Below are 23,375 nucleotides of genomic sequence, written 5' to 3'. Positions count from 1 at the left end.
CGAAGCAGGCTCCAGGCTCTGAGCCATCAGCCCAGAGCCTGACGCGGGGCTCGAACTCCCGGACCGCGAGATCGTGACCTGGCTGAAGTCGGACGCTTAACCGACTGCGCCACCCAGGCGCCCCTCACGTAAAGCATTTAAATGCTTGTGTTAGAGAAGAGGAAAGGCTAAAGGTTTATAAACTAAGTTACAATCCGTCTTAATAAATCTGAAAAGGAACAGAAAAACCCCCTCCCAAAGAAAGGAACTGATAAAAAAGCAGCATTTTGTGAAATAAACAAAACCAAACAAAACCACACTCTAGAAAAGATCAATGAGGTCCTTCCTCTGAAACTTGAATTGGTACCTTCGGCCTCACTGAAGCATCACCTGTCTTCCTGACTGTAGACATGTGTTTGGGGAGAGTATTTCCCTACGGATGCTTTCAGCCAAAGATTCTAAATCAGAAAAATGTCTGCTGATTCCGAACCGACAGCAGAAAAGAATTGTTCTTTCCCGTTCTTAGTCCCCCTGACACAGTCTTCTTTGTGTGTTTCAGGACAACCGTGTGCAGCAAGGGGAGGGGTGAGCAGCAAATCATGAGAGCCGTGGACGTGAGAATTGAAAGCAACCCGGTTCCTGGTGGCAGGTCCAATGCCCTCTGTATGAAGGATGAAGGTCAGTGCCAGAACCCTTGTAAAGGTTCTGGAGGGTGTGCATGGTGGTTGCCATCTGAGGCTGCATTCTCTGGAAGCAGACCTTGTGACGAGAAAGGCTTCCAAAGAAAAGCCCGTGGGGTAGTGGGCAGAGAAAGGAAGTGGACCAAGCAGGGGTGCCACACTCAGCAAAGTCCACAGTGGTGTTGAGGTGACGGGTAACTTTGGCTTGGTCCTACAGGAGGTCTCAGGAGACAGTGAAGGTCACCAGTTTCCTGGATCAGGGGTGAGAAGGCAGGGGTATCCACACCACTGCACCTGTCAGTCATTGGATAAGGGCTGCTTCAGGGAGATGTAAATCCCCAGGCTCTTCTGGTTTACGATGTGTGCTGGCAAAGGGTTCCAGTAGCCTGAGTGCCACCCTCCGGCAAAGATGCAAAAGTGCCCACCAGGAGCCACCATGGAAATGATCAAGGCATCTAGGTGATGCGGGGCAGACCCCTGCAGCATCTGCTACAGTTGCTGATACAGCTTGTCCTTCGGTCTGTCTTCGCAGTGGACAGCACACTAAAAAGGAAAAAAAAATCATTTTTTCCCCCAAAAGGAAATTTACAGGATTTAGGAAACTGCTCCTAGGATGGATAATTCTGCTTCCCTCTGGTAAATCGGCTGAGCAGTGAGAAAACCACAGTGGAGTCTCCAGGATAGCATCTCATGTGCACTGAAATCAGTACACCTTCATTATCAGAAACAAGTGCTGTTGAGAGGGGGGTGTACGTGCAAACGGGGCAAAAGACAGCTGCTTACTCGTCAGTGCTGGAAATCAGCATACGTGCTGCTTGGCTGCACATTGGCCTCATCCGGGAGGTTTTAAGAGGTACTGATTCCTGGGTACCAGCCCTAGACATTCAGATATAAATGTTCTGGGCATTCGGGTTCTTTAAAGCTCTTCAGTGATTTTAACACATCGTCCAGCTTGAGAGCTGCTTTCCTTTTTTTTTTTTTTTTTTAATTTTTTTTTTAATCTTTATTTTTGAGAGAGAGAGAGAGAGTGAGAGCAGGGGAGGAACAGAGAGAGAGGGAGATGCAGAATCCAAAGCAGGCCCCGGGCTGAGCTGTCAGAACAGAGCCTGATGCAGGGCTCGGACCCACAAACCGTGAGAACCTGAGCCAAAGTCGGACACTTAACCGACTGAGCCACCCAGGCGCCCCGAGAACTGCTTTCCTAATGCAGAGTGTCCCAAACTGCTCTGATGATGAGAAATACCAAATGGACCTGTTAGGAATACAAACCCTCAGGCTGTATTCTAGAGGCACCAATCCTAATCTCGGAGGAAGGGCTTAGAGGAGCTGGGAAGTCAGAGAGCCAGGGGAACCCCAAGGCCCTGGCTGGTGCCCGTTAGATGCTTATCAGTGACAGGTTTCTCTGCTCCTACGGGCTCTTCCTCCAGAAGGGTTTCTTCATTTGCTAATTGCTATGGAAGGGTGTGTTGGGAGAGTCTCCTAGTATCTGCCCAGTGGAGCTAGTGAATGATGTGGCCTTGCTCTGCAGGGCTTGGGGAGAACAATACCCATGGTTTGTTTTTCAAAATCACCTAAGTAAATTAGAATGATCCTTTGAATCCCAAACGCAGGCAAAAGCTCAGATCCCTGAGAGAGATAGAACAGAGCCAGAAGAAAGAGAGCATGACTTTCTTCCTTTAGTGAATATGTGGGGCTTCTGAGTCTTTTCTTTCCCTGATAACCATGGGTGTCAGCTTTCGCTACGTAACATAACACCCCACAGTGTGGTGGCGTTAAACAACTATTTATTGAGTTCACCGTCTTTTTTGGACCAGCGGTTTGTGTTTTGCTGCTGGGCTCAGCTGGGCTCATTCAGGAGTCTACAGTCAGTGGCTGGTTAGGTGGCCTTGCTTCTGGGAGTTGGTGGCTGTTGGCTAGGGCCCCAGGGGCCACTGAACCATTGTTCATCATCATCCAACAGGGTAGCCTGGGCTTCCCGCCTCACAGGCCTTCAGACAGGTTGCGTCTATGCAAGTGTAATGCGTGAAGGCAGAGTTTGGAAACATCGATTCACATCCCGTAGGGCACCAAGCTCAAAGCCCTGATACTAACTCCAGAATTACTGAGTTTTTGCCAAACCAACGCAATGTGCCTTCTGATATACCGCACTCAGAGGAGCACAACTTCAATTCAGGGGTATTCCTGCCAAAAAGGCATAGTTTGACTCTAATCATGAAGAAACATTAGCCAAACTCAAACTGAGAAACAGTCTAGTCTTTAAAAATGTCTCAGAGGAGCAAGGCAAAGCAACTGTTCTAGATTAAAATAGGCTAAAAAGACTTGATGACAAAATGCAAAATATAATTTGTGAGCCTGGGCCGTATCCTGGACCAGAAGGAAATAGCTATAATTGATAACATCTGAATATGGATTAGGAATTAGATAATCGTTTAGTAACTGTACTGCAGTTGTGTAAGAGAATATCCCTGTTCTTGAAATGTGTACCAAGGTTTTAGGGATGAAGAGACATCATATCTACAACATACTCTCAAGTGGTTCAGGAAAGAATTACAGATACAGATATACATACATATATAGATATATATACACAAACATACATATATTTGTCTCTGTATAAATAGATACCTATATTTATCATGCATCTATTTATCTATCTAGAGAGGGGGAAATGATAAAGCAAATGGATGAAATGAAAACACCTTGGTAAATCCAGATAAATGGGTTTTTTGGGTTTTGTTTTTTTAAATGTTTATTTCGAGAGAGAGCAAGTGAGAGCAGGGGAGGGACAGAGACAGAGAGAGGAAGAGAGGATCCCAAGCAGGCTCTGTGCTTCCAGCACCGAGCACAACACGGGTCTCGATCTCACCAGCCGTAAGATCATGACCTGAGCCCAAGTGAAGAGTCGCACGTGGATGCTTAACCGACTGAGCCATCCGTGCCGTGCCCCCCTGGATAAACGGCTTTGTGGAAATCCTGATTCTTAAAATTTTTCTGGAACGTTAAACTATGTAAAAATAAAAAATTTCCAACAACAAAAAAATGGTCTACGAAGTTCTCCAAAAAACAACAGCAATAACAACAACAGGAAAAACAAAAAACACTCTGAATCGTGGGAACCAACATGGGAAGCCAATTCGTGACGGCTGTCAGCCTATGTGAAGGGTGATGTCATTTTAGGAGAGGGAGCACCGTGTGTGGCTCTTTAGTGCTCCAGAGTCCTGCCTCCCAGAACACTTTGCCTGAGCCTGGCCTGGCCTCCCCTCACCTCCAGGTCGAGAGGGATAGCCTCATGTGGGGAAGACTGGAGTCTTGGTCCTACAGGCCTGATTTATGAGGAGGCTTCGGGTGGGCCATGAAGGGGACTGAGGAATGCATGCTGAGGGGGTGTTAGGGATGGAGGGCTGCTCTCTCTTGAATATTCTAGAAAAGGAGGATGGATTCTGCCAGAGTCACTCAGAGAGAGCGCCGTCCCTGTTCAGAGCCTCCTTTCATCCTTTTGAGCCTTGAAACCGCTCCCATGCAGGCCTCGCCCTACTCAGTGGAGCCGTTACTTTTCCTCAGTGGAGCCTTTGTCGACAGCGCAGTCAACAAGGGAAACCTGTGTGCTGAAGGTGTAACGCCTTAGCGGAAGCCGAGGGGAACGGGCGTCCTTGCGGCTCCTGTGGTGGTGGAGGTGAGGTGTGGTTCAGCATAGGCACCAGGGCAGTGTCCCCTCCTGAGGTTGCCTTTTCCCTGACGATGCTTCACGGCACTTAACTCTGTGCCCCCACTTGTCTTTGGCAAGATGGGAACAACGAAGCGTGTTCACTCCGAAAATGGCAGACGTGGGCCTCATAAAGAGCTCAGAAGGAAAACAGAGCCTGTGGAATATCCTGGCAGCTTCCTTCCTGGGTTTCTTTTTTGAAATAAAGCTCATCATGAATGTAGACTTTTCTTATTTTCCTTCCAGTATTTTTGTTTCACTGACAGTGAGTTTCCAGCCCTCTGGTGATCTCACCTAAACTAATAAGTGAAGTTATTTTTAACCAGCTGGATGCCGATGGCATAAGCGGCCTCCGCGCGGTTCTCTGGCTTTGCTTCTCTTGGCGGCTCGTCTGTGGGGTCGAGGGCCTGACGTCTGCAGGCGTCACGTCTCTTCTCGCCCCCTTCCCGGTGCACCCCCAAGGCTCCATGAAAGGTATGCCTCTGTCTCCCCCCTGGCCGGCCTGCTCCTTCCTACCAGCCGCCTTACCTGCTCAGCCCTGCACACTGCTTCCTCTGCATCCTGGACAATTGCCTGTGTTTCCCCTGAAAACAGAGAAGGGGTTCTTCCCTTCCTTTATGTCATCGAGGAGGGAGCTGGATGCTCACCTCTTTAAGAGCAGTAAGGAATTTTTGAGAGTAGACGGTTCTTTTTGTTCACATGACTTATCGTCAAATTGGCTTCCATCCAATACCCGGTGCTCATCCCCACGGGTGCCCTCCTCAGTGCCCTTCACCCACTTTCCCCTCTCCCCCACCCCCTGCAACCATCAGATTGTTCTCCGTATTCGAGAGTCTCTTGTGGTTTGCCTCCCTCCCTGTCTATAACTATTTTCCCCCTTCCCCTCCCCCATGGTCTTCTGTTAAGTTTCTCAAGGTCCGCATATGAGTGCAGACATATGCTATCTGTCCTTCTCTGACTGACTGACTTCACTCAGCATAATCCCCTCCAGTTCCACCCACGTTGCTGCAAATGGCCAGATTTCATTCTTTCTCTTTGCCAAGTAGTATTCTATTGTATATATAAACCACATCTTCTTTATCCATTCGTCAACTGATGGACATTTAGGCTCTTTCCATAATTTGGCTATTGTTGAAAGTGCTGCTATAAACATTGGGGTGCAGGGGCCCCTATGCATCAGCACTCCTGTACCCCCTGGGTAAATTCCTAGCAGTGCTATTGCTGGGTCCTAGGGTAGTTTGTGGGTTCGAGCCCCTCATCGGGCTCTGTGCTGACAGCTCAGAGCCTAGATCCTGCTTCGAGTTCTGTGTCTCCCTCTCTCTCTGCCCCTCTCCTGCTCACACTCTGTCTCTGTCTCAAAAATAAACTTTGAAAAAATTAAAAAAAGAAAATGAAAATCATTCACGACAAGTCTGCCTTGAGAGAAGTACTTCATCGTCAGACAGATCTTTTTACCCTGCATTTTTTTTTAGTTCACCAATTTGGGATTCTATGGACCATATATAGGTTTGCATTCTGTCTTTTTCACTCCGTAATGTACATCTTCCCATGACAGTGAATATGCTCCAAAGGATGATTTTTTAACGGCTATTACAACAGCCTATTATGAATGTACCATAAATTAGGCATTCTCCTGTTCTCAGACATTTTGGTAGTTGTGTGGTTTTCGTTGTAATAAATAATACCATGATTGAGCATCCTCATACATATATCCCTCTGCCTATCTTTAATTATTTCAGGCTCCTTTTATAACCACGATTTCTCAGGAACTGTGTCAGAAATTGCACTAAGACCTTGTCTACTGCATGCTGCATTAGACAGGGTCAGCCTCCTGGCAGAGACAATCCCCACCCCCCCCACCCCCAACCAGGAGCCTGTTGTTAGTATTTACCAGCACACCACTGGTCAGTTGGAATCAGCAAGCAAACAGAGAGGAATTATGATACAAGTGAAAGGTGTCAACATTTCAAAAGAGAGGGCATTACTTTAAGGAGTCAGAGCAGATGAAACTGTTTAGAAAATAATTCATACACTCATTGAACAGCTATCTTTTGCTGCCATCCTCTCTCTCTCTCCTCCCCTTCATGGCCCTAAAATTCCTCTATATTCACCGTCTCTATGATCTCACCTCCCATCGTTTCTTCATCCCTCTGTCCACTGCTTTCTGGCTTCTGTCCTACCACGTGAGTGCAAGTGCTCTCACCAAGGCTACTGGAGGCTTCCCTATGGACGACTGTGGTGCATTTTGCTTGCTATTTCTGCAGCCTTAAGTACTTGGTCCTGCCTTCATCCTTGAAACACGTTTTCCTTTGACTTCCTTTGGGTTTCCTGTGTATCTGCCTGGCTGCAGCAGGGACCTGTATGAACTCTTCATTCTCTACTCGCCTCCTGGGACTCTCACCTGGGCCCTCATCTCCCCTAACTCCGCAGTGGCTTCAATTTTCATCCAAATACTCATCTGGGGTCTCCCTAAGCCGAGGGGTCTCCACTAAGCCCCAGATTCCACACGCGCAGCTACTTACAGATGCTTCTTTTCGCACCTCGAACGCCACCAGTCCTACACTGCGCTCATGTCCTTTAACCTCCTTACCCTCTCCCTTGCCCCATCCTCTCCTTTACTCCCACAACTTTTCTGTTATAAGTTCTCCAAAACCTCCCTACTCAGTATCTCCCGGATTCACCTGGCTCTTGCCATCTGCACGTCACATCAGCCCCTGTCCTGCTCCCCTGGACGTCTCAAATGGCCTCCTCACTGCTCCTTTCAGTTTTCAGATTGTTTCCTCAATCCGTTCTCTACCCTGCAACCGTGCTCCTCCTACAGTGCCACGGGGATTGTGTTCTTTCCTGCTCTAAACTCTTTAACTGTCCCCCTTTCCCCACTGGACAAATTCCAGACTTCCTACCCGGCTTACAACGGCCTGCCCTAAACTCACACCTGCCTCCGTTGTATTTTAGCCTCCCGTCTCACTCACATATTTCCATGCCTCAAGTAATGAGAAAGGCTCAGATATCAAAATACATTTTAAAGCTATAGTAAGCAAAATCATTTGGCACTGTAGAGGGCACAGTAGATAAATCCTCGAAAGCAGAAGGCTGGAAGTACCCAGACAGACCCAATGTGCTTAAGTGTTAGTATATAGTGGGAGTAGATCAGTACATAGTGGATGGTGAGACTTCAGATCAGTGGGAGAAGGATGGGTGGAGTATTTGATAGTTAGTGCTAAGTGATTGGTTAAGAATTTGGGAAGGTGAGACAATGCATTGTTGTACCGATGTAAGGAAATCTCTTATAGGTTGATAAGGGAAAGACCGAAATACAGAAATACTTTTATTTTATTTTATTTTAATTTTTTTTTCAACGTTTATTTATTTTTGGGACAGAGAGAGACAGAGCATGAACGGGGGAGGGGCAGAGAGAGAGGGAGACACAGAATCGGAAACAGGCTCCAGGCTCCGAGCCATCAGCCCAGAGCCTGACGCGGGGCTCGAACTCCCGGACCGTGAGATCGTGACCTGGCTGAAGTCGGACGCTCAACCGACTGCGCCACCCAGGCGCCCCAGAAATACTTTTAAGAAATACAGTTGGTCAATAAATATTCAACTCTTTTTACCAATTTAAACATATGCATGTTTGTATAAGAAATCACTTTTTTGGTTCATGAAATTGTCCAAGTTTATGAAAATGATAGTCCCCAGGGTGCTGAGGACAAACAGGCAAGATTATACACCACTGAGGGGTGAAGATTCTTAAAACACTCATATTCAACTTGGCATAACCTGTCAGAAGCTTTAAAAATGTGTGTGCCCTTTCAAAAAATTCATACACCATCTCATCCATCAATTCTGCTTTGAACATTTTATTCTAAGGAATGAGCTTGGATAAGTACAAAAGTATGTTACAAAGATATTAATTACTTAGTAGGGAAAATTGGAAACAAAGTTAATGTTTAACAGTAGGGGAGTCCACTCTGATAAATCCATTACAAATGGATTAATACATAGCGATTTACAAGTAAATTCCAATGATTCAATTATCTGTTGATAGGGAAAATACCACAATATAATGTTAAATTAATAAGCTACAGAACAAAACAGTTATATCATAGTGTGGCAAGATACTGTGTGTGTGCAAAACTGAAAACAAAACCCATGTTAACAATGGTTATCATTGGTGAAATTCAAAGAGAATTTTAATTTTTCCTGTGGCATTTTTTCCCTGTGATTTTTTTCAGGTTTTCTGGCTTGTATAAGAAATACCCATATGGATAATTTTTAAATGTTTTATCATGAAAACTTTCAAACAAACAAAAACAGGAAGAATAGTATCACCAATCCCCATGTACCCATCACCCAGCTTCAGTAGGCAATATTTTGCCAACTTGATTTCATCTGTTTTCTCCAGTGTTTTTCTGCCATTGAGATATTTTAATTTTTTTTAATGTTTTTATTTATCTTTGAGACAGAGAGAGACAGAGAATGAGCAGGGGAGGGGCAGAGAGAGAGGGAGACAAAGAATCTGAAGCAGGCTCCAGGCTCTGAGCTGTCAGCACAGAGCCTGATGCAGGGTTTGAACCAACCACGAGCTGTGAGATCATGACCTGAGCCCAAGTCAGCGCTCAACCGACTGGGACACCCAGGCGCCCCCCATTGAGATATTTTAAAACAAATGCCAGACATGATATCATTTCATTCTAGAAATTTTGAAAATTATTTTTAGGAGGGGAAACTCCGGAACTGGTTTCTTGTAGATTCCATGTGACAGTAATTGATTTAAATTTATTGATTTACACAGGATTTAACTGTGTATGAGCTTTCCCACACCTTGCAAATACTGTAATACTTCTAGGGTAGAAAGTCTGCAAATTGGAAACCACTCCCCTAAAAGGCACAGATCCTTGTCAAACGCAGTTTCCCTTGGGAGAGGTTGTGAGTAATTTTCACCCATTTATACCTCATGCTGAATAAATTACAGACTTTCTGGAGGGGAGCTATTTTTTAAATTAACTTATTTCATGGAGGTATGATTTATATCAGCAAAAGGCACAGATCTTAAGTTTGATGAGTTTTGACAAATGTATACACCTGTGTAACCAACACCCAGTTGTGATACAGAACATTTCCTTTACCCCAGAAAGTTCCCTGGAGCCCTTTTCCAAAAATCCTCTGCCTGTCCTCATCCCAGCAGAGCCAAGGCAATCTCTGTTCTGATTCCCATCGCCATATATTAGTTTAGCCCATTTTGGGGGGTAGGTTTTTATCTAGAACAGTAGTTCTCCAAGAATGGTCCCTGGACCAAATAGTACTAACATCACCTGGGAACCTGTTACAAATGCAAATTCTTGGGCCCTAACCATGACCTTCTGCTGAGTTAGAAACTCAGAGTAGTGTGTGTGTATGTGTGCTTGTGAGAGAGAGAGAGAGAGAGAGAGAGAGAGAGTGCGCGTGCGCACTACCAGCCTTCAGGTGATTCTGGTCATGTTCAAGTTTGAAGAGCTTGGGGACTAAGAACAAAATTGGACAGAATGGGGAGGGCAGCGCTGGTTGTGTATGGGGTGAGTAGGGTGGGACGGAACGGGGTAGGTTAAGCCCAGAAGACAGCTGCCTCACGTAGCTTAGAAACACCAAAAGGAAGGAGGAAAGGCTGAGCATTTGTATCAGAATTTCTACATTTTGGTTTTGCAAAGTAATAATGAGGGTCTGTAGGCTTCAAGTTTCGCAAAAGAGAAGCACCAAGTTTTATATGAGTTCTAAACCTGTGGAAACTGGTTTTCACAAGCTGTGATTGGCAAATGAGTCGTTTATTTTATAATACGATTTTATAGACAAGATCTTCTATGAAATCTCTTTTCTTGGAAGGGAAACTAATAGAAATTGCCCTTTATGTTGCAATTGCTGAAATCCAGCTTGAGGGTCTGAGAAATCTACCAACCGCAGTCCCTACCTGCGGAATAATGGAGAAGTAGAAATAAAGGCTGCCCAAATGGAAGTTGCCCTGAAGAGAAGAGGACCCAGGCATATAGCCAGCTGCTTCCCCGAGCTCCCTCGGGAGGTTCAAGATGGAAAGGCTAATGAAAAGAAATGATTCAAGTTGTGCCTGGACGTGGGTGGTGCTTTTGACACGTGCTTGGTTGTGTTAGCACACGGAACTGTTGTCCTGGAGTTTCTGAAATTACACCACCAAGAAGCCGTCTGTTTCCTGTCTTGAGCATTTGCGGGAAGTTCAGAAATGCATGGTGTGTGTATGCAGACCCTCCGCAGCACGATTGCGTTGTTCCCGAGCCAGATTCCAGCCTGTGCCATTCTGCAAATTAACTCTGAGGGAGAAGATCCCACGAATCTGGCAGGCTGCGAATTTGGCCTGAAGCGCCCCTTTGTCGACTCTCGGAACAGTGACTCTGCCCCTGGATTTTCCTTCCAAGGAGTTGGTGTCGTGTCCCACAGATAGCACCGTGTGAGACCCATGGGATTTACCAGTCCTTCGATAGTGAGTGTTGGACCAAGAGCCTCCGGTTTCCAGGACTAGATCCTGGGAAGAGGAGAGAAAGTTGGCACGTCCAGCACGAGTCCTGGCCAGCCGAGGATGGTGGAGAGAGCGAGGGAGGCTATAGCCCCTGAGCTGCTGGCTGGAATTCGGGCCCGCCTGCTTGACTGAGGCTTGGTCCGTTCTTCCCAGGATGCCCTGCTCAGACCGAGCGAACCCAGGGATGACGCTTCCCTGCTCGGCTGGGGGGACCCCTGGATTTGTGGCAAGTTTCAGATGGCCTACTTGCCCCACCCGTGAAGCAAACACTTGAGCTCCTGGGCTTCACAGTCAAGGCAATTGGGGTTAAAATGCAGTACTCTGCGCCAGCTTCCCGAAGTACAACCACCCCGTTTTTCATTCAAAACCTCCTGTGTGGAAGAACATGCATGGCAACGACTCTCTTTGAGAAAGTGCTACCAAAATTACAAGCTGACAGGCTAATCAGGGTGGCTTCGGGCACAAGTCCTATTTTCTGTTTTCATCTTTTTCTTTTTTTTAGCATGTCTTCTTTTAAGCAATATGCTTCTTAGGTAATTTGACTGAAAGGCTTTCCTTTCCAACATAAAACTAGAAGAAATTCAAATTAAAAATTGGGGCGCCTGGGTGGCGCAGTCGGTTAAGCGTCCGACTTCAGCCAGGTCACGATCTCGCGGTCCGCGAGTTCGAGCCCCGCATCGGGCTCTGGGCTGATGGCTCAGAGCCTGGAGCCTGCTTCCGGTTCTGTGTCTCCCTCTCTCTCTGCCCCTCCCCCGTTCATGCTCTGTCTCTCTCTGTCCCAAAAATAAATAAACGTCGAAAAAAAAAATTAAAAATTATTTCCTTTCTTTGAACACGAAAAACAAGCATCACCACATCCCTTTGGCACAGCAATTCCGCTTCTAGAAGTTTATCCTAATAAAATATGTGCCGAAATGAGCTGGTCATTTTGTAGCATTGTTTTTGAAAACGTGAGGGGTGCCTGGGTGGCTCAGTAGGTGAAGCGTCCAACTCTTGCTTTCGGCTCAGGTCATGATCTCATGGTTTGTGGGTCTGAGCCCTGGGTTGGGCTCCACACTGACAGTGCAGAGCCTGCTTGGGATTCTCTCTCTTCCTCTCTCTCTTTCCCTGCCTTGCTTCTCTAAATAAACAAACAAACAAACAAAGAAATAAATAAAGTTAAAATTTTTTTGAAAACACTGAAAAGTTGGAATCAAAATGTCTGTAATGATTAAATAATTTGCTATGGTATAGCTTTTCAAAAGATTGGGGTAATTTAAAGTGCTAATGTGGAAGGAACTCTAAAACGTTAGGGAAAAAACAGGCTTCTAGTTTACAGCCCTGCACGTAAGGAAAGAAGTTGAACCAATAATTAATAACCTCACCAAACAGAAAGCACGAGACCCAGATGAGTTCGCAGAAGATTCTACCAAACACTTAAGGAAGAAATAATACCAATTACTAAGACAACCTCTTCCAGAAGTTAGAAGCAGAGCGAATGCTTCCTAACAGATTCTATGAGATCAGCATTACCCTATTACCAAAATGAGACAGAGTCATGACAAGAAGGTAAATCCACAGACCAATAGCTAATGAACATAAATGCAAAAATCCTCCACAAAACGTAGGCAATTTGAATCTAACAACCTATAAGAAAGAATTATACACCATAACCAAGTGGGATTCATTCCAGGTACGCAAGACTGGTGCAACATTCAAAAATCAATTAATATAACCCATGACATCAACGAGCTAAAGAAGAAAACGCACATGATCGTATTGATAGATGCAGAAAAGCATTTGACAAAATCAATACCCATTCGAGATACGATTTAGCAAACTAGGAACAGAGGAGAACTTCTTCAACTGTATAAAGAACATCTATGAAAACCCTACAGACACCCTCGTACTTAATGGTGGGAAATTTGAAGCCGGAAAGCTTAGTGGGAGCACGAAGTTATTTTGTGTACTTTGAAGGGAATTTATTGTGTCTGTCCCTACATGAGAGGACCGGGTAGGTGAGGGGCTTCGGATCACAGCAGGAGTGGCCCTGCCCACCTCGGGGGTGGAGTCTGACCCGTGTCTCAAGCCCCAGCTCTGTAACCATTAACCTCTTCCTTCAGCTAAGAGTTCATTCCACACAATCGGACTCCGTGTTGGGATCTGTCCCACAGACCTCTGAACCCAAGGGTCTCACATGAGCCGGACCCCAGGGCTCCCACTGATGCGGAAGCAGGAAAGCTCGGATCCTCCTCTTCTCACCTTCAGGGCTCCGTCGCTGGCTGAAGTCTTGGGTTTTTCATAAGCAATTTGCAAGTTTTAATACAAACCAGCCTACATTCATGGCTAACAGGCTCATTTCCAGTAAAAAAAAAAAAAAAAATATATGCACCAGTAAAAACATTCTCAGAGGACATTTAGAACCAGGGTTTAAAAGGAAACCTGGGCCTCATTCCCCAAAAGTGACTCTCGGGACCAGCCTGAGGGCAAAGCCCTGGAAGAGGTTCCAGGGAATGGGGGAGGGGGGGCTCTTCTTCATCTTTAGAGCCAAGCGTGGGGCTCCCCCACAGAGGGACCCGAATGTAAACTGTGGACTTCCAGTGAAAGTGGCATGACAGTGTGGGTTCCGAGTTTGTAACAGATGTGCCCCCCGTGGTGTCGGATGTGGATAATAGGGGACACTGTGCCTGTATGGGCTCGGGGGACACATAGGAACCCTCTGTACTTTCCACTGTACTTTGCTGTAAACCTAAAACTGCTCCAAAAAACAGCTATCGGTAATACATATGCTAGAAACTTAGGTTAAAACCACACACAAAACTATACCTATGTGTCTACAGACACGTGTACGTATGTTGGTATGTATCCATACCTATATCTGTGCTTCTTTGCATACACCAAGCTGGTGACGGGGTCCCATCAGAGGCTGGGGGAAGGGAGGGGCACTTTCTGCTGTACCGTCTGGTCTGTAGCCTTTTAGCTTTTCGACCAAGAGTATCTATCTGTTCGCTTTCGTTAGCGAGACGGAAAGGAGCTTTGCTGCTAGACCTTCGCTTCTGGGTCTTCCTTGCCAGGAGACATTAGTGGGTCATGTTGCCTGGCAATTTCAAGATACAAAGTTGTAGCACTTTGTAGCACATTTATTCACTCAACAAGTTTTTTTAAGTTTTTTTAATTTTGAGAGTGAGCGCACGTGCGAACGCAAGAGTGGGGGGAGCCGGAGAGGGGCAGAGAGAGAGAGAGAGGGAGAGAGAGAACCCCAAGCTGGCTCCACACTGTCCTCACAGGGCCCCACGTGGGGCTCGAACCCCTGAACTGTGAGCTCGTGACCTGAGCTGAAGCCTAGAGCCAGACGCTTACCCGACCGAGCCACCCAGGCGCCCCCAGCCGGTATTTTGTCTTTAGTGCCCCATTGGTGCCAGGCATCCGGCCAGGCTCTGGGGGCACCAGGGTGAAGGCGAAGTGGGCCCCGTGACCCCAGTTCAGGGTGCAGGCAGCACCCGGGAGGGGGAGAGCTGTTTGTTCGTTCAGGTTTGTTTTCTCCCGGTAGTTGGGGAAGGCTGACTGCTGCCTCCTTTTCTTCAGACAAGCCGTGTGGAGACCCGCCCTCGTTCCCACACACCATCCTGCAGGGCCGCACGGGCTTGGAGACCGGGGATGAGCTGCTGTACGTGTGCGCCCCGGGCCCCGCCACGGGCCGCCGCGGATCGGCCTTCACCTTGCTGTGTAACAGCTGCGGGGAGTGGTACGGCCTGGTGCAGGCCTGCGGGAAAGGTAAGCACCGCCCCCCCCCCCGCCCCCCAGGGCTGGGCCCCCTCCGGGCGCCCACACACCGTGAGCAGGGCCTCGCCCCTTCTGCTGGCAGCTTGGGGTGGCCTCTTCTCCACAAAGGTACCTTTGAAAGAGGCTTTCAGACCTCCCCACCCCCCCGCCGAGTTCTGGACCTGCCCACGTCTGCACTTGACCTTAGGTTAACTTTCTAACTTATTTCCCTGGAAATCTGATCAAGATGCCGAACCAAGTAACAGTGCTTGTGGTAAAGAGGAGCCCTGATTGTAACCCGGGCCGGAGGGTGGTCATGAACGCAGGATGCAAGCTGGGCTTCCCCGAGTGTGGGGGGTCTCGCGACTGGGCTTAACCTTTGTGGGGACCTTGAGGGCTTCGCTAAGGGTTGTGACAGGAGCTCGTGACTCTTGTGGGGCCCGGGGCTCATCCACCGGGGCGGGTCCACAGCCTCACATGCAAGCCCTGCTTCTTTGCCCCTGAGCCGTCCTGGGGCTGTCGTGGGGGTGGAGGGTGACGCCGGGAGGATATTCCAAGACAGCTGTGTGGTCTGGCCCCACCGACGACAGCTGCCCGCCGCTGTCCTGCCACCTCGTTCTATTCCTGGGGCTGCAGCCTGAGGCAGATATTTAGTTGAGACTAACGATTCCGGGTGGACATCAGACACCAGAAACCTGATCTGATTCCCCCAGGTGTCCCCACTCCATTATTGTCGTAAACCTGAGGGTCTCAGGCTTCTGCACCCACCCCCCACCACCCTGGGGGATTCTCCCTGTAGCAGAAATCACTGTCCCCAGCCACAGCCTGGCCTCCCTCCTCGTGACCTGGGCGTATGGCTTCTTGCCGGACTGTGAATTGTTCCCTGACCTCAGGAGGCTCCTCTCACCCCAAGGCTCCTTTGGGGGCCACTTCCTGACCACCCCCCCCACCCCCCGTGACATCTGGGTACCAAGCGGAGGTTGGCTCCACAGAGGGGAATGAGTCCAGAGGCACAATGGTAACGCATTTATTGGGCAGTCTGTCCCTAGAACGTCCCACAGATCCCACGGGGGAACCACGAGGAGACTAGGGTGATGTCCTGTCTATGAGATGCATCCGTGCTGTGGCCCGAGCTGTGGTTAGTTGTCTGTGCTGCTGTCTGCGAAGGGTGAACACAGCAGCACTGTCCCTGCGGTCTGCCGGCGGACCTTTGCCTGTTGTCATTTGCAAGCTGTACCACCACGATTGTTCTCATCCGGGTCGTCTGGGTCACACGCGAGCGTCTCCCTGCTGGTTCCTGGGACTGGAATTGCCTTCCGGGGGTTAGCGTGTGTTCGGTGTCGGTGGATGCTGCTGCAGAATTTTCTAGAGTATTCTGACCAGTTCACTCTCTGGACTAGCTATGTCTAAGAGCCCTCATTGTTCAGCCTCCTCACCAACCTTCAGGACTGTGACATTTTTACCTTTGCCAACCTAGGGACAGCTCTGCAGTCACTTGCTTGTAGCATTTATTTCTCTGGTTGAAGACTTACCGCATGTTCAGCAGGCATTAGCATTTCCTCTGTAAAATGCCTATCCAAGCCTTTCTGCCCATTTTTCTAATTGATTCAAATTATTTACGTCATGTAGGATTTCTCTCTTACATAAACCTGTCTTGTCAGTTTTTTTTTAATGTTTATTTATTCTTGAGAGAGAGAGTATGAGTGGGGAAGGGTCAGAGAGAGAGGGAGACACAGAATCGGAAGCAGGCTCCAGGCCCCGAGCTGTCAGCACAGAGCCCGACACGGGGCTCGAACCCACGAATGGCAAGATCGTGACCCGAGCTGAAGTCCGACGCTCAACTGACGGACTGAGCCACCCAGGTGCCCCACATAAAGCTTTCTTCAGTGTGTTGGAAACATTTTCTCTCATTCCGTGGCTTATCTTTTTCCTCTTGGAGTATCTTGTAACGAATGGGATTGTTTATTTATTTATTTATTATTATTTTTTTCAACGTTTATTTATTTTTGGGACAGAGAGAGACAGAGCATGAACGGGGGAGGGGCAGAGAGAGAGGGAGACACAGAATCGGAAACAGGCTCCAGGCTCCGAGCCATCAGCCCAGAGCCCGACTCGGGGCTCGAACTCAACAGACCGCGAGATCGTGACCTGGCTGAAGTCGGACGCTTAACCGACTGCGCCACCCAGGCGCCCCACGAATGGGATTGTTTAAAATTCCCTATTTCACTGCTTCTCAAACTCTCTGTGCACCATTGAAAATTCTTTTCTAGTATTGGCAGACTGATGCTTTAGCACAAAGTATAGTGAAAGCCAATTAATATAAAGCTAACCTAAAGCCCCAAATACAATACTGGTTTGTTTTTTTATAAATAGACATAAAATCCCCCTGCCAAATTGTTATGAAAGCTTCTAAAAACGTGCTCTCCAGGTATCTACTCGCCTTGTTGCAGACTAGTAACAAGAAATTGCAGACTAGTAACAAAAAGCACTGTGGGGGTGATCTTTCAGCACCCGACTCATCGCGGCGACTTTGCTGTTGTTTGGTGGCAGGCGGGAGCCTCCCTGCTGGTTCTGATCATTCACCTGCTGGAGGAAACCAGGCCTGAGGCCCCGGCTTCCTGTTTGTAGACTGCGGGGCCCCAGAGTAAAGCCCACCCCCCGAGACTGTTCCCAGAGCGGAGCGGGCTTCATTTCTGGTGAGGCTCCGGCCTTGGAGCCTGACCCGCTCGGGAGCCACGCCCACCCGCCCCCGGGGCTGGGCTGTTTACCGGGCTCCAGGGCAGTGAGAACTAAATGCAGGTTTTGTGTGTGTGCTGCCGTGTTTATTTTCGCACAGCAAGGCAGACTTGTCAGAGCTTTCAGCTGTGGGGCGGGAATTCTGGTTTCTATCCCTGGCTGAGTATACAGACTCTTACAGTTTTCGTTGCCCTGTAGATTTAACGTTCAAACTAGCCGTGTCATTATAAGGGGCGTGTGTGTGTGTGTGTGTGTGTGTGTGTTACGAGAATATCCTCACCAGGGATTCCACTCCCTTTGGCACATGGAGGTTTAGAGTGAACGTCCATCTTTTGGCGAGAGAACTGCTTCAAGTTGGGGAAAAGTCGTCTTGGGAGAGGGGCCGCTCGGGGGCTGGACCCCGGCGGGTTTGGAAAACGGCTCTGCCTGCTCTGGGCTGAGGGGCCACTTCACATCCCTTCGTCTGGCCCGGCCCAGGTGCTCTGTGTGTGCCCTTGAGCAAGCCTGTCCCAGCACTAAAGGGAACTCTACGAACCCGGTGCCTCAAGGGAGTCCCGAGCCGCAGATGATGCGGTGGAAGGGGAAGCTGGAAACCAGGTGAAATTTTGGAGGCCGTGTCTGTTTCCAGACGGCAGACGCGCTCAGCGATGCGAGAGGCTGCAGAGAGCAAGTAAATGAAAGCTGAAGCGGCTGCCTTAGCGTCGCGGCACAAGGAGGCTCGGGTGCCCTCGTGTTCTCAGTGTGAACGTGGGGAGCGCGAAGACAGGAGTGAGGCGGGGTGAGGAAGAGGTGGGGGCAGACGAGTCATCCTAAAAGCTCTGCCGCTGCCTGCTCACCACCAGAACGAGGCAGAGACACAGGGCAGGGCCGGGGGAGGACCGGGGGACCAGAGAGACTGTGAGGGTTTATGTCGTTTGCGCGCTCACTCTGTCATTTTAAGGCGGGAGAAACCTCAGGCTGTGTAAACGACGCTGGAAAAGCTCGGAAGAGGAGGGGAGACTGAACTGTTTTCTTGACTTCCCCGAGTCTTAATTCGCTCACAGGAAAGCACGGACACCCGCATGGGGTTCCTGCCGCTGCACCACTTAGAGCAGGACCTGCGAGATGAATGGAATCTCACGGAATGTTCTTTCCCCTTCACCTTCATGCTGATCCAAGAGCGCGCTCAGGCCCCCTCACTTACGGGATCCGAGGGGCTTTGCGCATGACTCTGGCTCCCTGCCCGCTTCCTTGTATGTTATTGACTCTAGCCCCTATTCCACCGAGCAACCAAAGGCATGCTGGGACTTACAACTGTCTGTTCCTTGTGAGAAACTAGTCTTTGCCAGCAGGCGTCTCGGGTTCTGGAGAGGGTTCTGGAGAGCGGAGGTCGCACTTGAAACAGCCTGGGGCTCTGACGAGTTTGCTGTCTGACATTCTGGAGGCTTAGGAGGTCAAGGCTACTGGGAAGGCTATTCCATTCAAAGCTGGCCTTGTATAGACACCTGAAAACTGGCGGGATGTCTTGGGTCACGTTGTCTACACATGGAGCCTGTGCAGATGCGTGTGATTTATCAATGGAGGAAAGCGGGCAGGGAGGCAGGAGAGGTGAGGGGCGGGTCGATGTGACCCCGGCAGCCCTCTCCCTTTGCCTGACCTCACGAACTGTGCCACAGGGTCGGTCCCACTGGAAGCGAGGAGGCCAGCTCCGAGTTCCTCTGTATCCATCCGGCATTGGCTGCTGGGCCGGGTGACGTGCTGTGTGGGGGGCACCGAGGCCGGTTCTCGTTCCACCGAGGGCAGTTGTCCAGAGAAGGGCCTGTCTGTGAACCATTAGCTGCCAGCACTCACAGCAGCCGGGGGATGGGTGCACCGGCCTGGGAAAGGGGACGTGGTTGGGGACATCCACAGCCCCCACGACTGCAGTGGAGAACGTAGCTGTTTATTAAGCCATCAGTGGTTTGGGTTTGGCTTGAAATCCGTTAACAGGGTGGGGACTGGCTGGAAAAGCTTGTGTCACGATGAGCAAGGATGAACCCACAGGGGCATGTACACCTGGGCGGGGGTGCAGGACGTGCCTCGCTCGCCTGCTGCCCGGGGTTGTGCGTTCACTGCAGGTAAGGTCGAGCCTCAGTGGCGCCAGTGAGGTCTCTCGCTTAAGCACCGTGACTTTGTCCTTGACCGTGAACTTACATGGGCGAGGGCTGACTTAACTGCCGCCTTGCCTCCTGTGAGCCGGTGTCTCTCCAGCTTCGGTTCCTAGAGGCCAGGTCTGGATCTGGCCATTCAGCTTCCCGTTCTCCTGTCCAAAGCCACACATCTTCTTGGTTCCTGTTCCCAGCTGGGCAGTAGGAAATACCTGTCACACCTCTCTGATGTCCTCAGTGTCTAACCGGTCGTGGCCCTAATTACCGAGAAATCCTGAGGCTTTGGCCCCTGAGTGTGTATGCAGCAGGCTTCCATGCTGGGGTTGCTTTTCCTTGGGCATCTTCTGATGCCAAGTCCACAGTCACCTTCAAGGCTGTGTTTTGTCTCTGGTCGTCTGTATTCTGAAAACCATCGGGCCTCTCAGCCCCACAAGAGGCCACCCCTGGCCACACAAGCCCAGTGATGGTGCCCACACAGTCTCACTTGTGTCTTTCCCTTGGCATGCTGCCCCTCCCCTACTCGCTGTCCTGGCCTCACATTGCCTCCAACACCTCCGTTCTCTCCTGACTTTAGCACTCAGGGGTCCTGTGGCCTCCGCCCTGGGCTCCAGGCCAGGCCGTTTATCCCGTCTTTGTGGTCGGGGTGGGAGAGGACAACTACTGCAAAGTAGCATAGGGCAGATGACCCGGAAGTGAAAGACTCGGAGACTCTCCCTCTGTCAGTTGCCCCTTGTTGGCCCTTTCAAACTTGCCCGGACAAAAGGCATCACCAAGTGTTAAGACAGGCTCAGAAAATCCTTTAAGACTTTCCACTCTTAGGGGCGCCTGGGTGGCTCAGTCGGTTGAGCGTCTGATGTTGGCTCAGGTCATGATCTCACGGCTTGTGGGTTCGAGCCCCGCGTCGGGCTCTGTGCTGACAGCTCAGAGCCTGGAGCCTGCTTCGGATTCTGTGTCTCCCTCTCTCTCTGCTCCTTCCCTGTTCACGCTCTGTCTCTCCCTCTCTCTCAAAAAATAAATAAACATTAAAAAAAAAAAAAAAAAAAAAAAAGACTTTCCACCCCAAGCTCCTTGGGATATGTTTACGCTTTGTGGTCTGGAATATCAGGAAAGTGAGTGACACCCATTTTGACCTCACCCCACCCGCCCCACCTCCTCTGAGTCCAACAACAAATAGCTTCTCTCCTTCCCTTCCCTGGCCGGCCACAGCTGTGGAAACAAGACATTCCCCACGTAGCACTCGTAAAACCCAACGCTCGCTCTGGGCCGTCTCTGTCTTTTTTGTCTTTTTTGTTTTTGCTCCTTTTTTCCCAGCAACTCGGTTGAGGTCCAACTGGCATCCAATAAACTGTGCCCACCCGAGCTACGAAAGCCTCTGACTTGTCACAGGTTTCCGCACCCATGGCACCACGACCACCCACGACAGCGAACGTTTCCGTGAGAGGAGTCTTACACATCTTACGTCACTGAATCCGCAGAAATCTGAGGGTAGACGTGGTTAGCGCCAATTAACAGATGGGAAAACTGAGGCACGCACAAGGTCAGCGACTCCTCTGTGACACGCAGCCAGAAAGCAGCAGAGCCAGGATGTGAAAGCAGAGGCAGGGCTCCTTCCAACACCTGTCTGGTCTTCGGGCTCCCTCCACAGGCCTCTGCAGCTCAGGGAGCGAGAGAAACGGGGGGCGCCGGGCCCTGCGCACTGGCTCTTCTCCCGCCATGTTCCTTGGCTCTTTGATCGCCTTTCGAAAGCCTTCCTTTTGTTTTCTTAAACTAACTCCAGTTTCTGTTTGTCTCCGTTTTTTGGATTTCACTTCCTTCCTAGAATGAAGCCGGAGTCTGCAACTGAATTTAGAATTTCCTTGTCCATATTGCCATATTTGTTCAGAAGTTCATCGAGCCGGTGGCTATTTCTGGCTTGTCTGGTTGTCTTTTTCGGAATTACTATTTTTAACGACCGTGTAGCCAAGACGAGAGGAAAAAAGAAGGAATGTGTGGGCTTCTGGAAATGCAACGACTTGAAAAGAGGTGGAGCGCAGCAGGCCCGGGGGGAGCCTCCGGGTTCTGGGCTGTGACCCCGTGCACTTCAGGGTAGATGCAGGCAGGACGCGAGCGAGCCTTCTCCTTCTACTCCTGGGTTCTCTGGATCTTCCACTTTCCTAAGGCAACAGTGAAGTGTAAACACCCGGGGAATGATCTGGCTTTTTCCGGTGAAGTTTACATTTTCTGGACTTTCTGGTCCACTCAGGGGACCCCAGGTTGTATTAGCACAGGTTTGAGGGGGAGCGCGGGAGAGGGGAGAGGGCAAGGAGGATGGCTGCATCCTTGATGATTGAGGAGAGTGTAGACACAGGAAAGCAGAGGGGACGTGAGCGAACGAGCCGCTCAACAGGCACGGCACTGGACTTTCCCAGCTTAAAGGCAGAACCTAATTTTTGGTTGAAATGCAATGAGTAACAAACTTTACTCTTACTCATGAGGAGAAAAGCAGGCTTGGGATACTTTCCCAGGGGTAGCCTCTTGGTAAACGGTCAGTGCCCTTGTCTTCAGTTGAGGTTCGGGAGAACCGTGACGTGATGAAAACCTGTTTCTGAGCCGGGACCTCGACCTGAGAACCTAGGGAGACAGGGAGCACTTGGTTCAAGGCCCCAGGCTGCTGCCCAGGGATGCTCTAGGCTCAGGGGCTCTGGAAGCGGACCCTTCACACACACACACACTGCTCACACTGACCATAAGGGCCCAGGCCAGGGGAGGCCCGCTCACGGCCACAGTGGACTGGCCTTTCCCAAACCCTCAGCTCTACCATTATACGTTAGGCCACTGTTGCCTGCAGGACGAGGGGTGGGGGAAGAAAACAGACTCATGTACTGCCCACGCTCTGGGTGCCTTTTGACTTCATGGCATATTTAAGCTCGTGGGGTGGGTTATACGGGAGAGGGAATTTAGCAGCCGTCGATCATGCCCAGTACTGGAACTAAGAGGTCCTTTACTATTCTTCGCTGCCATCACGAATCAGATAATGCCATTCGATGGACTTCTGGGCTGAATCGAGCTTCATCAAAAGGGTTTCTACCACTCACGAATTCACCTCTTAACCCACTCATTTGTTTATTCAACAAATGTTTATGGAGTGCCATGCACCACGCTGTGTGCAGGGTACGCAAAGGCAAAGTTCCTTGTTCTCAGAGGCCCCAGGCCGGGAGGGGCCGGCCGGACCTACTGTGCAGTGAGACCAGGGAGGTGTGCCCAGCGCACAGATCGAGACTGCTCCCATAGTTTCCATGCGTAACCGTGATTCCCAAATGAGACCGTTTGGGGTTTAAGTCTCAAGCACCAGCAAGGTATGCATTGCAGCTACCCAGCGTCCATAAGGATGAGAAGGGTCTCCAAGATATCCTTAGCCAATCCCCATTCATAAATACCTCTCACTTTGCCAACGAGAGCCCATTTCTAATACGTATCGTGGTCGTTACCAGGCCACTAATTTTACCAGTGGTCATTTCAGATATTCAGGACACTAATTAGCATTGCCGTGGCTTTGAGCAAGGCACAGATAATAGAAGTACTTGTCGTAGGCACACATCTAGAGGGCAAATGTCCCGATGGGAATGCTAATTGTCCGCCCCTGGACTGTGAATTCTTTTTCTTTTCTTTTTTTTTAATGTTCCTATTTATTTTTGAGACAGAGAGAGACAGAGCATGAGCAGGGGAGGGGCAGAGAGAGGGGGAGACACAGAATCCGAAGCGGGCTCCAGGCTCCGAGCTGTCGGCACAGAGCCCGACGCGGGGCCCGAACTCACGGAGGGTGAGATCGTGACCTGAGCTGAAGTCGGACGCTCAACCGACTGAGCCCCCCAGGTGGCCCTGGACTGTGACTTCTTAATTGGAATGTCAGC

At 49.6% G+C, this 23,375-nt stretch overlaps 1 protein-coding gene across 1 annotated transcript in view; it reads left to right on the top strand.

Annotated features, from left to right (window-relative positions):
- The window catches only part of SUSD5 (sushi domain containing 5), a 51,140-nt gene that overhangs the window by 13,621 nt on the left and 14,144 nt on the right, over positions 1-23,375 (top strand). The window contains exons 3-4 of the mRNA XM_045436705.1: positions 539-657; positions 14,447-14,635. Coding sequence (XP_045292661.1) covers positions 539-657; positions 14,447-14,635 — 308 coding nt within the window. The remainder of the gene's footprint in view (positions 1-538; positions 658-14,446; positions 14,636-23,375) is intronic.

This window comes from Leopardus geoffroyi, chromosome C2 (genome assembly GCF_018350155.1).
Source record: "Leopardus geoffroyi isolate Oge1 chromosome C2, O.geoffroyi_Oge1_pat1.0, whole genome shotgun sequence".
NCBI lineage: Eukaryota > Metazoa > Chordata > Mammalia > Carnivora > Felidae > Leopardus > Leopardus geoffroyi.
The sequence above is the reverse complement of the archived record's forward strand: the minus strand, read 5'-3'. Positions and strand labels throughout refer to the sequence as shown.